Here is a 13,720-nt window from a genome sequence, read left to right as displayed (position 1 = left end):
TAATATACCCATATGTAACTTGTGGAAAGCCTTAGAAACGTTTAACATTAGTTCCATGACAATTAAAGCAACTCGGAACTTTTGCGAAAACTCTATAGCATGAACAAAAATACAAAATTATCTCTCATCCGGATTTAAAGTTACAAAAGGATTACGTCAAGGATGCAGTCAGTCAGTAACATTTTACAAAATGCGTACAGAAAAAAGCTATGGAAAACTGGAAAATAAAATATAAAAACAAAGAAGTCCCATTAAATGATATTACGACATATTCATTACAATTTACTGATGACCAATTAATTTTGGCACAAGATAAAGAAGACATAGAGCACATTATCAGGAAATTAACAGAGGAGTGTAAACAATGGGACCTTAGGTCAACAGGAATAAAATATATGGTAGTATGAGACACAAATCAAGATTTGACATTCGAAAAAGGGATAGGAACCTTTAAACACACTGAAGAGTACAAATATCTAGGAGTCAGTATCACACAAGATGGAAAACAAGACATGGAAATTAATTCGAGAATAAACGCTGAGATGTTTACTATTGGAACAATAAATGGTATTTTATCGGACCAATAGATTAGAAAGGAAACAATCTTGCGGGCTGAAACAGAACGTTGCAAGGACCCGATTACTTGTTCTCAGATGGCAGGCGGAGATGTGAAGGGGCTACGGTGAGCTTGATGCAGAATACGGTGGTCCTCCCTAACGAGTACTCCCGCCCTCGTGTTCCCATGTAGTCTAACATCGGGCCACTGTCACATCCGAATGCCCCAAAAATCCGGATATGGCACAATTCTAACAGCCGGCAAAATGAAAATCCAAAATGGAAATCCTATCAGACCCTAACAAGTGCTGATAACGTTGCCTCACACGAGTACGCGGCATCTCCGTATCGTTGGCAATGATCGCTCAAAATCTGACCCCGTTCTCGCCTCTTATGTACGCTACCAGGTCTGGTGAGAAGCCAATGCACGAAAAACACTAATGCACTCTGTTGGCCACTGTACCTGTCACAGAGAATTGCAACTCTAATCATTTACATACCCACCGATGATGTGTGCGTGTATGAATTTAAGCTGACATGCAACTATGTTTTATGGATGCTTCACTTATTTTTCTCAGGCAATATAATTAATACTATACTATACAGTGAACTATGGCAGAGAAACTTGAGAGCACAAGGTCAGCTTCGGAAATATGATGCATTCACACATGAATGCAATTATAGCATGTCTTGACATCAGTGCTGTCAATAAGAATTAAATAATGGCGTTGGCTGTATAGAGCTGTTCTGACATAATAATAAATTTTTTCACAGTGTTTAAGAGCGGACAGGGGGTGTGTGGAAATTACGTGGTTCCAGATCCTAGAACCAGCTGAATAAAACTGTCTCCTAACACCACGCGCCTGCGCAGAAGGTTCTAATCTCTTGTCCACATAAACAAGTGTATCGGCGCACGCCCTCTGCACGCGACACGTGTCCGCTGTATACACACCACGTGGCAGCCCGCTTCACTTCACTTGCTGCAGTAACCTGTTATCGCCAGAAGATAAAGTCATGTCATCTTCCGTTGCAATGTTGCTTTCCTCACACTATTTATAATGAGTTACGTATGTGCCTGTAGGATAAGCGCTGATGCTGACTGACATAATTCATTGCGTTGTAATGAAAGCGAAATGCCTATCAGCAGGCGCTAAAATAACAGCTGGAAGTAACAGTGGCGCAGTGCTGCTTCTATTCACGATCTACATAAGTTATATACTTGTGAAACCAACGACATGAAGTAGGATATGCTTGACTAAAATGAACTTTGCACCACTGTAAGGTTCGTGACAATATACAATTGATGAACATTACAGAGCTGTGGATAGTCTCGTACCATATAGTGTGGAGATCCCACGTGTTGGAAAAGAACCTATAAAGCAGAGGGAGTAAAATGAACATTTCTCAAGAGTTAAAATAAGAAGGATTCATTTACTGTTGGGTCACAACTCTATTTTGTTAAATCTCTATTATCACTACTTTGTTAGACTCTTAAAATTTATATAATATTCAGCAATAGTTTGGCATCGCTGCTTGATTAATCCATCCTCCAAAGGTCTTCATGAAATGTGGAATCCAGCGGCATACGTCCATGTCCCCTGCTACATGTGCTCAGGCCACCTCCCATTAGGTCTCTTCTTTCGGAATGCACCAAAGAGCTTCCTCTGTCCAACTGGATTCCATTCGCTCAGCTACGTGTCCCTCCCGCCCACCCTTGCAGTATTAATTACGTCCTTCACTCGCCTTTTACTTTCTCCATTTGTTTTCTCGTCTTTCCTATAAATTCCCAACACTCATCTGTCCATTTCCCTCTGAGAAACCTTCATTTTTGTAGGGATTTCACATTAAAAATCTCGTAGGCAAAATTTAAAAAAAAACTGATAGTAAAATATAGGTTTCAAACACTTTGTAAACATTGCTTAGAAAACCGTATTTAGTTGACAACCCCCCCCCCCCCAATGCAATATGTCCTATTTTGTTTATTTCTTTTGCGGTTCGCCCAGTCGCAATAGTCATTACTTGTCGACATTAATGAATCCTATTAGCAGATATTTTCGTGACTTGAGTCGTTGAAAAATAAATTTCTTGGTTCTAAGGTTATTTTCAGTGCACAAAGCAGTTTTTTCGTATTGTGAAATTTGATGAGTATTATGAAAAAGTGACGAGGGTGCCAGAGAAGATAAGCGCCCGCAGAGTAAAACGTTTAATGGAAAAGTAGATTTGGCCTCCGATAGTGGAGTAATGGGAATATATGGGGATGACACTGTAGATGAAAATGCAGAAAGGTTAGTCATTCAGGGGCAATGGTCACAGAAAGATGTGATACCATGGGAACCAATGCCCTAAACTTTGTGCCATGGAATGAAAGAGGGCGTGGATATATTCATGAGGAATCTCCACCATGCTGTTTGGATGCCAGAATAGGAAAATCAACAGTGTTTTGTGAAAGACGCTGCAGAACAAACTACCAAGTAGCTGTATCCCACACTGTTCGGTATGTCGCATGTCAGGGGAAAGCTCACGACCCTCGTTTATACACTGTTTACACACTCGCAATACTGTAGTGGCAGCAGCGTACCCTATACGAGACGAAATGTGCCATAAAACAGTGCACACTCGAATATATATTCCCTTCTGTCCACATACTTTCTCTACACCCACCCAACTTTTGATCTTTATGTGAGACATGGTTTCCTTTGGATGTAAGGCAAGGCAAATATCGTATCTGGTAATTACTTACTATTTATTCGCAATTGGGAAGCCCTCTTTCTCCCAGTTAGCTCGCATGGTATTTGGCTGCAAAGAACAGAGATTCTACGATAGGCTGGACCTCAAACAGCTTGATCTGCCTTGCAGGGTACAGAATGAAAAAGAAAGTAGTTACGACAAATCCATTTCACGTAAACCGATCATTTTCTGCTGTCCTAAATTGCAATCAGATGCCAGAATTGTATTCTTTGACGTCGAAGAGGCATGAAGTACTTGCTTTGAAGTTTCCATTTAACTTAGCAGCTGTTCACCGACAGTACTGTCCCTTGCACTGACTTCTCCGACCACATAAGAGAGAGCGTCTTTTTTTACACACACATTCTCCAATGGATTCGTCGGGGTCACTATTTCTGCAATCTGCAAATTTCCACAAACGTTAATATACATTTTACTATACAGAATATTATCTGATATCCATCCTAAGGTCTCAATGTATTCAGTGCAGTGTCGAAAGACTTCTGACCACACAATTTGATGCCAGGTTTCAACCCAGAGGATAAAAACGAAAGGAACTAGTACAATTATATTGGCTATAGGGGCGTTTCCGTATCCACTGCAAGAATTTGGAAGGTTCAGCTACTAAATATATTTGTCACGGAACGACATCTGCGACTGAATGCAGCCTTCTCTTTGCTTTCCTCATGTAATGGCCTTCCTTGTTGAAAAGGGTAGTCTTGAAGATGTGGGAAAAACAGTGACCGGAAGCGATTGATGTCTAGGAGAGTACCCTCTAACAGATTGCTTCCTCCGCCGCCTAGGAAAGCCATCAGTTGTTATGTCTCGCGTACATTCTCAACTTTCCACGACATTGCTACAGACCCACATCGCGATACGCAGTGAGAATACATATCAAATGACATTGATATGGAGTACTAACCGTGGGCAAATTTTTAGATAATTTTTTGAAAGCCGAGTTATATCAGCGCTGTGTTTTATCAGATTTTTGTAATACAGTCACCAATACAATTTAATTCCTTGAATATTGGTATCACTGTATCTTCGGAATGGTAATATAAACTTGATTTACTTAATACCCTTATCTAGCAATGTTGATGTATATTAAACTGAATTTGCTTTATGTTTCAGGGTGATCCAGGGATGCCTGGCCTGCGGGGACCTCCTGGAATTCCGGTAAGCATCGCCACATTGGCCATTCATGCATTATTCACATTGTACAGTTTCTTCGGATCTGGGTGTCTGATAATGCTCGCTTAACTACTGCTCCAAAATCAGTCAAAATTGGAGTTGGATCTTATTTAAAATGCACGTTCCAGCTTGACACATTTAGAGCTTCATGTTTCATTGCAATGAAATCTCCTCGGGTTTATTGCTGCGTCAGTCCCCAGTGTGTCCACGATATTTCGGAAGGTATATTCTCTCCCTTTACTTACGAGAGAGGAAACATGCCTTCGGAAAAGTCACGGACACACTGCGGTTCTACAGGGAAAGAAATCCTAGAAGATTTTAATGCAATTCAAATGAGGCTATATCACGGTAAACTTCCTCAATAATCACATTACATTTTTAGAAAATACCGACGCACGCAATTTTAATTCTTCAGGATTTGACCATCAGCCATCGAATCTCTTAGATTACGCAAAAGATATTTATAGAAAGTTGTTTCTTAACGAGTAAACTAGCAAACTTTTTATTACTCTATTCTGGTACACAATAACGCATATGAATAAATGGACCCTGTCGAAATAATTTAGCTCCAAATGTAACGTTTTCTACCAGTGCAGCAGCTAACGTACGTGGAACACCTGTTAATAAACTGGAGCAGCCGTAGAACAAGGGAAAAATTCGAAAGTAAGCCTTAGCAAGGTCGCAAGGCGTCCTCGGGCGGTCCTTTATTCGTTCTTCTGGTTACAAGAATTCTCCGTGATTTATTTATTTAGCGTAAAGCAGTACGCATGAAATACGTGCAAAAGTACAAGAAAACAAGAACAAGACTTAAATACGAATGTGCATTAAACTAAGAAACAGTTGTTACAAGCGAATATCCAGTCTCTTTCTCTAGTCGAGACTTGATGCTGTAGCCATAAAAAAGTCGTTTGGACCATCCAGTTTGCCTCTCAGTTTACAGTCCTCAACAGTGTGCCGGGTGGTTTGGTCCAATGCTCCACAATCTAAGTTGGAATGCTTACTCCATTTGTGCAGTTAGTGTACACACGCTCCTTGTCCTGTTCGGATGCGGTTTATGTTCTTTCACTCGTGCCGTGGGAGTTCAACGCCCTTGCGTCTCCGTAGACGGTCAATAAGATGTTAATTTCCTGTATCTATACCTTGTTCTGTGGCATCCAGTGAAAGGGAAGAGAACATGAAATGTTAGCAAACGAACTGCCTGTACTCTCTACTCTCAAGAGAACACAGCGCCACAATTACCCTTGAAGAGGACTGGATAGAAAGTGCAAATGAGTATGTTGACGCAAGTAAATTTACCTCAATCAAAAGGTTTGATCGAACACCGCAATGATTCACTATGCTTGTTCCTGATCGAGGTTATATGCCGTTGCCTCCCTCAGGCCACTGAGCTGCATTACCCAGCCAATTTAGACAAGCTGTAATTTAAAACTATTATGCCAAACGACGACATTATTAGGCAGTAGCTGTATATAGTACAGACATGTAATAGTTACAACAGCATCCAGTCACAAAATGGTTTTGGTTTATTTTATTGAAAAACCGCTGTTAGATGTTTCGAATGTCAGACGACATTTGTGCTTTTATCAAAACACGTAGCACACTGGTTTGCAATGAATCGCCCTAGGAACAACAAAAATTCACAATTTCAAAAGTATGACAATGATGGTTGTGCTAAAACCTTGTGTTAGAATGCATCTTATATGAAATGACCACCTGGAACATTATTGTTTTCATCGTCTTTCTCCAGCGAATACTACTAATGTTCCCAGAATTAATTTTCATTCTGCAGCGGATTTGCAGCTGATTTGAAACTTTCTAATAGATTAAAACTGTGCGACGGATTGGGACTCGAATCTGGAACGTTTATCTTTCTCAAAAAAGTGCATTGACGACTGTTCTGGAAACAATCCCATAGGCTGTGGCTGCACCATTTCTCCGAAATAGCCTTTCTTCCAGAAGTGCTAGTCCTCCAAGGAAAGTAGGAGAACAGCTATGAAATTTGGAAGGTGGCAGATGTGGTACAGGCGAAAATAGGCTTTGAGGGCGAACCGTGAGTCGTGCTGAGTGAATCATCCATATTATTAACTTAAAGTCACTTCTTCACTTGCTTGTAACACATAAGAATTTTAGTGAAAAATTTATATCCTGTAGCAAATTTGGCACTTCTGCTGTTTAATTTCTCTAATTATTTTCATCGAGAAGAAAATCAAACATTGTACTACCATATCATAAAGAAAATGTTTCGCAAGAAGAACGTAAACAATTTATGTTTTAAAAAAAATAATGTTCTTGTGAATACAAAATGTTCACTGCTACAGTTGACTATCCCTCATCGTCATGATTATTATTAGTAATTCTTTTCTTACTGTAAATAATTTTAAAGATATACTGATAATGGTTAACATAGGCGCCACTCTATCTAAAACCTTGTAAATCATTGCATGTTAATTCAATAAAAGATTTAGTAAAAAAACAAAACAAAATAAGACAGATCAGTCCATCGGCACTTGCCTATGAAAGGCAAAAGTCTCAAACTGGAGTCCCGGTCCATAACACACTTTTAATCTGACAGGAAACTTCATCTCCCGTGTTGTTCTTCATTTTCTCGCGTACACTCACAGTGGTCTTCTACAATTATTGCTATTACTAACGAACATGAATAATAATGAAGACTGCTGTGGTTGTAGGTAAAATTAATGAAGAATAACATGAATGTTACTATTGGAGAAAGACGATGAAAACAGATGTTCCAAGCTGTCATTTCATGTAAATTGCCTCCCAACACGAGTTGGTAGCGCATCCATCATTGTCATACCTTTGAAACTGTAATTTATTTGTTTATTCTAGGGCAGTTAATTTGTAAACTAACGCTCGAAGTATTTTAACAAAAGCATGCAAGCAATTTGACGATGAATATATGAATTCGAAACCGGCAACAATGCTTTTTCAGAGCGATAAAGCATAGCCGTATTATGGCTAGTTGTTGCTGTGCACGGCCTACATTATGCAGCTTAACGTGGTCTCTGATCCACGATGAGGCATGGCATTTTGCACCACAACAAAGCATCCAGAGATGAAAGAAGCGACAAGTATATTTGTAATCAAGCACTATCATACAGAGCATCATATCCGTATAGAAAAGCAACCGCGGATGAACCTCTGTATGGTTCAAATGGTCTGAGCACTATGGGACTTAACTTCTCAGGTTAGAACTTAGAACTACTTAAACCTAACTAACCTAAGGACATCACACACATCCATGCCCGAGGCAGTATTCGAACCTGCGACCGTAGCGGAAGCGCGGTCCCAGACTGTAGCGCCTAGAACCGCTCGGCCACACCGGTCGGCGGAACCTGTGTGTAATTTTTTTCCTAAAGTAAGGCTTCTCATAAGAGGAACAAGAAACGAACATTAATCTTCAGGAGTCCGTAATCCAGACCCTTGCTCATACACCTTGTAACGATAGTGTACTGAAGGGAAGGCGACGAAACAGATTGTTGTCTCACTGTATGAACACGTCGGAAGACCCCAGCTTCCAGATGAAAGCAGGGCCACTGTGAGCGAGGGAAAAAATAATCGCGTAACAACATGTCAGGGGGAGCGATGCGACAGATGAATTACCTGGAACGAAGTGGCATGACTGTGCGTAGCCAGGTAGAGAATGGGTGAAATTTTACAGCGTCTCACAGTCAGTAGATGAAGAAAGCAAGGCATACCATTACATGAAATACTTCGAAAAAGATGCATCTTGGAGAATGGTACAGCAATGAATTTACTGCCCGTAATACAAGTTACCATGCACAGCGTCCTTTATAAAGGACATTTGAATTGAAAAAACAGTTTATCCAATCTGGCCTATCGGAATTTTGATCCTTGAACATTGGCAGAAACGAGGATAACCTGCTTCTATTACTGCCTCTGGTTATGAAATATACTAAACACTTCTGGTAATCTTAAAGAAAAGGTAGAGTAAGATTTCACGCCCCGTCAATGAAGAGGTCATAGCCATGCAATGTAGAAGCATTAGAATAACGGAGACAGATTAGAATTAATCGTCTCGTCGACGATGAGATCATTAGAGACGGAGTACAAGATCGGAGTGGGAAAGGAGACCGAGTATCTTGCACGACGCTGTGACAAGGGAGGTCCTAGCTTCTGTTCGCACATGGAGACACCCGCCACTTATCATCGAAATGTAATCTCTCAAAGGAGATTATTCTGCTGCGTAGATTTATTTAAAATAAACACTGTATTTCATTCTTGGTAATTACTAATTTTTCTCCTTGGATTAAATTAAGCTGTATCGCACCAGAAATTATTTTATGCTCACAGACAGAAGTGAGCGGAAAAATATCACATGTGAAGACGCCCCTAACAGTGCAACTATGGTAGGTACGGTCACAACAATCACAGAAATGAAGTTCACATGTAGAATGGTAAAAAGAGGAAACCCCTTTAGGTTTTGTACCCATACCAGAGTTCGTAACACATTAAAGCAGGTCAGCGTGACTCTTGAGCTGGTAATGGCGAAGAGGACAAGATTACTTGCTTGCGTGTCTCAAAAAACATATACATACATTGTTGACGGTCCTCAGTTATGGATCGTCAACAACGTATGTTCTTTCAGACATACAATTACTGTAAGTATTACAAGCCTAGCTGGGCATGCGATGTTCAAAACATTGTTCACGATTCCCCGTCGTCTCATTCTCCCTGTTACGGAAATCCAGTAATGTTGCAAGCATCAGGCGATGAATAAAGTGGCCTATTGCAAAAGGATGTAAACAGTGCGGCATGTGGAGGTTTGAGTCGGTCTAGGAGCGAGGGCGGATAGCTGAAGTGGTTAAGTTGACCGCTAATTAAATATAAATGGCTTGGCTGGGTACACTGCAACATTACAGTCGAAATTTGCCACTTTTTTTTTTTTTTTTTTTTTTTTTTTTTTTTTTTTTTTTTTGAGAGTTCGGATCCGCGCTTGGTTGTAGGTTTTCTGTGGTTTCCTTAAATCGCTAAGCCATACATTTTGAGAGTTTCTTTGAAGAAGCGAAGATTGATTTTCTTCCCCATGCTGGTCCATTTCGAGGGTGTGCTCCGTCTCTAATGACCTCGTTGCCAACGGGATGATAAATCCTAATCTTCCTTTAATTCCTTCGCGTTAGTAAATAAGCTCACAGAACACAATATTAGCCATCTTATGAAAAGAGCACGCTGGTCACTTTGGGGTGATATATATGGTGCACAACTCGTACTGGCCGGTCATGTGACCCACCACCGCTGGCGTAATGGCAGAAGAGCAGGAAGGAGCTGTGGTGTTTGGGCATGCCGTGAATGAAGTTACCCGATTTCTTGATGTAGTAACGCCTGCAAGGTATGCTGAAGAAATATGACAGTGGTCATAAAAATATTTTAATCAACATGTACTGAGGTCGTGATTGTTCAGGGCACTGTTCTACGGTACAGGGACGAGATTTTGTAACCAACAGTGGGTCCGTATTGGCAACATTTTCGTAACAATTTCATCTTGATGTTTAACAGCTCGCGCTCATCGTGTCATCCTCGCTAACACTTTCCTTCACCACGCTAAGATTACCAGAATGGAGCGGCCTGCCTTTTACCCGGATGGGAACCCAATCGAACATGTGTGGGATCGGTTGAAACGAGCTGTTTTGGAGGTCGACAACTTTTGGATTCCACCTGCCTTTCAGTAGACCGAATTGTTGGCTTACAGAACTCTGGGAGTGAAATGAATACTACCGCCAATAGGTTGGTATCGCATTTAGTATATAGTATCTTGTCAATGAAAACAGATTTTAAACCAACCAGGAATTGCTGCTGTCAGTGAACATATGTCCATCTCAACCAGTTTCCGAGCGAACATTGCGTGGGTAACTGCATGCAACGGAAATTTAGTGTCGAATACCTCCGTAAATCTGCATCTATACTCTGCAATCCAGCTTGAGGTGCATGGCAGAGGGTACGTCCAATGTACCAGTTATTAGGGCTTTCTCCCGTTCCATTCACGTATGGAACGCGGGAAGAATGCTTCTTTGAATGCCTCTGAGCGTAGTAATTATTTTAATCTTATTCTCACGATCCCTGTGAGAGATACGTAGGGGACTGTAGTATATTCCTAGAGTCAATATCTAAAGCCGGTTCTTGAAACTTTGTTAATAGACTTTCTCGGGATAGTTTACGTATGTCTTTAAGAGTCTGCCAGTTCAGTTCCTTCAGTATCTCTGTGACACTCTCCCACGGATCAAACAAACCTGTGACCATTCGTGCTGCCCTTCTCTGTAAACGTCCACTATCCGCTGTTATTCCTATTAGGTATGGGTCCCATACTTTTGAGCAGTATTCTAGGATGGGTCTAACGAGTGATTTGTAAGCAATTACTTTAGTAGACTGATTGCACTTTTACAGTATTCTACCAATAAACTGGAGTCTACCACCTGCTTTATCCACGACTGAGCCTACGTGATCATTCCGTTTCATACCCCTACAAAGTGTTACACCCAGGTATTTGTATGTGTCTGCTGCTTCCAATAGCTGGGACCGTCCGAGGACCTCGCTGTTTGGTCCCATCCCCCAAACCAACCATCGGTCCAACAGCCATTGCTCAGAGCAGCACGCAAAGATTTACTTTTTAAAAGAGCCAGACAACAAAAAAACTGGACAGTAGTTTACTGGAATCGTATTACGTTGTCCGACTGCTCGATGAAGCGTTTAACTCGCAGTGTATGGGGCGAGTAGTTGACGCTGGACGTGGTTCTGTCATGTTTTGAGGGTGTTTTTCCGTACGTTAATTTGGGCTTACTCAATCAGGTCACTGTAACCATTAAACAGGAAGTTTATTTCAACATTATTGGTGGAGATTTCCATTTAAAAGATGGCAACATCCGTGGTCACAAGGTTTCAAGCATACTCTCCTGGACTGAGGAACACTCAGGCACCGCACCGCACCTCGAAAGGCCCACTAAATAACCCGGTATTAAACCCACAGAAACTGTCTGGGATTGTATGGAACAGTGGGTGAAATGTAGCAATCACAACCCGCCCAGTTTGGTAATTCTACAAGGTCTGAATATCAACGAATGGCTTGTTTCATATGGCATACATGGAAAAACTTGTGGACTGCCTTCCTTGAAAGAGGCCAGAGGATAATCTCCGTGTGCATCAACAACATCCTAGCTGGCTATAGCGCCGTATTTGGCGCTGTCCAGTAGGAGGTGATCCCAGTCGCAGAGATGGTTAGGTCCTGACAGGCGCTGTCGCTGTGGGAACGCCGTCTGCGAAACATCCGCAGGCGCTTCCGGCGTCGGCCGTCGACCCCCTCCGCCGCGATAGCTTATCGGGGAGCTCTGTCATCTCCTTTCTTTTCGTCTCATCTCATCTCGCTTCGTCTTCTACGCTGGCCCTCACTTGCCTTCCGCGGGAAAACGATGAATATCAAATCGGTGAAGTCACTAGCTTCACTTTCTCTCTGGTCACTGAAAAGGAAATTGTACTTACTGTGCGTTGTTAACGTAGCCATCCTTCTGTCTCTCTCTCTCTATTTTTGCCTTTTTTTGTAGCTGTTAAATTTCATTCTGTTGATTATGCTAGATGCCAGTGAAGCCCTGGGTCTACACTATGATTAATTTCCCAATCATCTCTGCTTCAGAGACGTTCTCCATGAGATTGTTGTGAAAAGTCTCCAATTACTTTTTATCCTTATTTCTACGGTTTTCCACATAGTTATTTTTTAGTTGATTTCTTGCAGCGCTATGTCGTAGGGTATTATCTCCACTGAGGACGTTTCTTTTATCTTCCCCACAGATACATCTCTTCTAATTCCAGTTTCAACTGTCCTGATTTTGAAACGTCCAGAATTCACACCCATGATTTATAATTCTCCAAACAAATGTCTTGACAAATGTTTGTCTTGTATGTGTACGAAGTTGTCCTTCCTCAGTAGCTTAAATTTACATTTTAATGCTTGCAAACTCATCCCAGTTGTTATTTTCACATTGGTACCTGTTGTATCGATATGACTTCATCGTTAAAATGCAACATTCTGCAAGCTCCAAACCAAACACCACACCTAGTTTTTTGTTTTTTAATGACAGGAGTAACAACAGTGACTTCTTACTAGGGAAACAGCATCAGACTGAAAGACCTATTCGAAAGACAGTTAGTTTAAAGTTTAAACATGGCTGGGACACAGCAATATTATATACTAAATGCAATACCACCCTATTGGCGGTAGTATTCATTTCACTCCCAGAGTTCTGTAAGCCAACAATTCGGTCTACTGAAAGGCAGGTGGAATCCAAAAGTTGTCGACCTCCAAAACAGCTCGTTTCAACCGATCCCACACATGTTCGATTGGGTACCCATCCGGGTAAAAGGCAGGCCGCTCCATTCTGGTAATCTTAGCGTGCTGAAGGAAAGTGCTCGCGAGGATGACACGATGAGCGCGAGCTGTTAAACATCAAGATGAAATTGTTACGAAAATATTGCCACTGCTGGTTGCAAAATCTCGTCGCTGTTACGTAGAACATTGCCCTGAACAACCACGACCTCAACGACCATGTCCTCAACAACCACGAGAGGAGCACAGAACATCACTACACCACCACCTGGTTGCACATGTGGATCACAGTGTTGGAGGAATATTACCGGGCTCTCATCAGACACGTGATCTGCGATTATTAGGGTACAAACAGATCCGAGTTTCATCCGTGAACAACACCCGACGCTAATCGTGGGACGTCCATCCTGCATGATTTCTTGCCTATCTGTTGCAGAGACCATGGTGTTGCGGTGTACGACATGGTGATTGCCATGGTCTTTGGGAATGGAGATTCGCATCATGCGATCGTCTAGTAACAGTTTGATGCGATACATGGCGTCCTCTTCGATAACGGAATTCAGCTCTGGAGCAACATGCCTGTATGACATTTCAGAGCGATGACAAACCTGAAGAAGAGCAAATAAGTTTAGATATGTTGACAATCTAGCACTTGCGGTTCAGCACAAGGAGTTCAGAAGTGCTGAAAACACTCCAACTGATGATATCGGCAAACCACTTAAATATTTTACAATGTGGAGATTCATACTGAATGTTTCTAAAAGCAAAATCAGCGTTACCACTCAAACAGCAGAGCAGCAGACTATAAACGGAAGATCCGTATGAACGACAAAGTGTCTGTCTATCAGTCAAACAAATTATCTTGGCATTATCTTGATAGGACACTGTCTTTCAGGAAGC

At 41.5% G+C, this 13,720-nt stretch overlaps 1 protein-coding gene across 1 annotated transcript in view; it reads left to right on the top strand.

Moving 5' to 3' along the window:
* LOC126272030 (collagen alpha-5(IV) chain-like) overlaps positions 1-13,720 on the top strand; it is a 545,215-nt gene that overhangs the window by 366,541 nt on the left and 164,954 nt on the right. Inside the window, exon 3 of the mRNA XM_049974535.1 lies at positions 4,411-4,455. Within this exon, the coding sequence (XP_049830492.1) occupies positions 4,411-4,455 (45 nt within the window). The remainder of the gene's footprint in view (positions 1-4,410; positions 4,456-13,720) is intronic.

Source organism: Schistocerca gregaria, chromosome 5, assembly GCF_023897955.1.
Source record: "Schistocerca gregaria isolate iqSchGreg1 chromosome 5, iqSchGreg1.2, whole genome shotgun sequence".
NCBI classification, from domain to species: Eukaryota; Metazoa; Arthropoda; class Insecta; order Orthoptera; family Acrididae; genus Schistocerca; species Schistocerca gregaria.
Note: the sequence above shows the minus strand (reverse complement) of the source record. Positions and strands in the feature narration are given on the sequence as shown.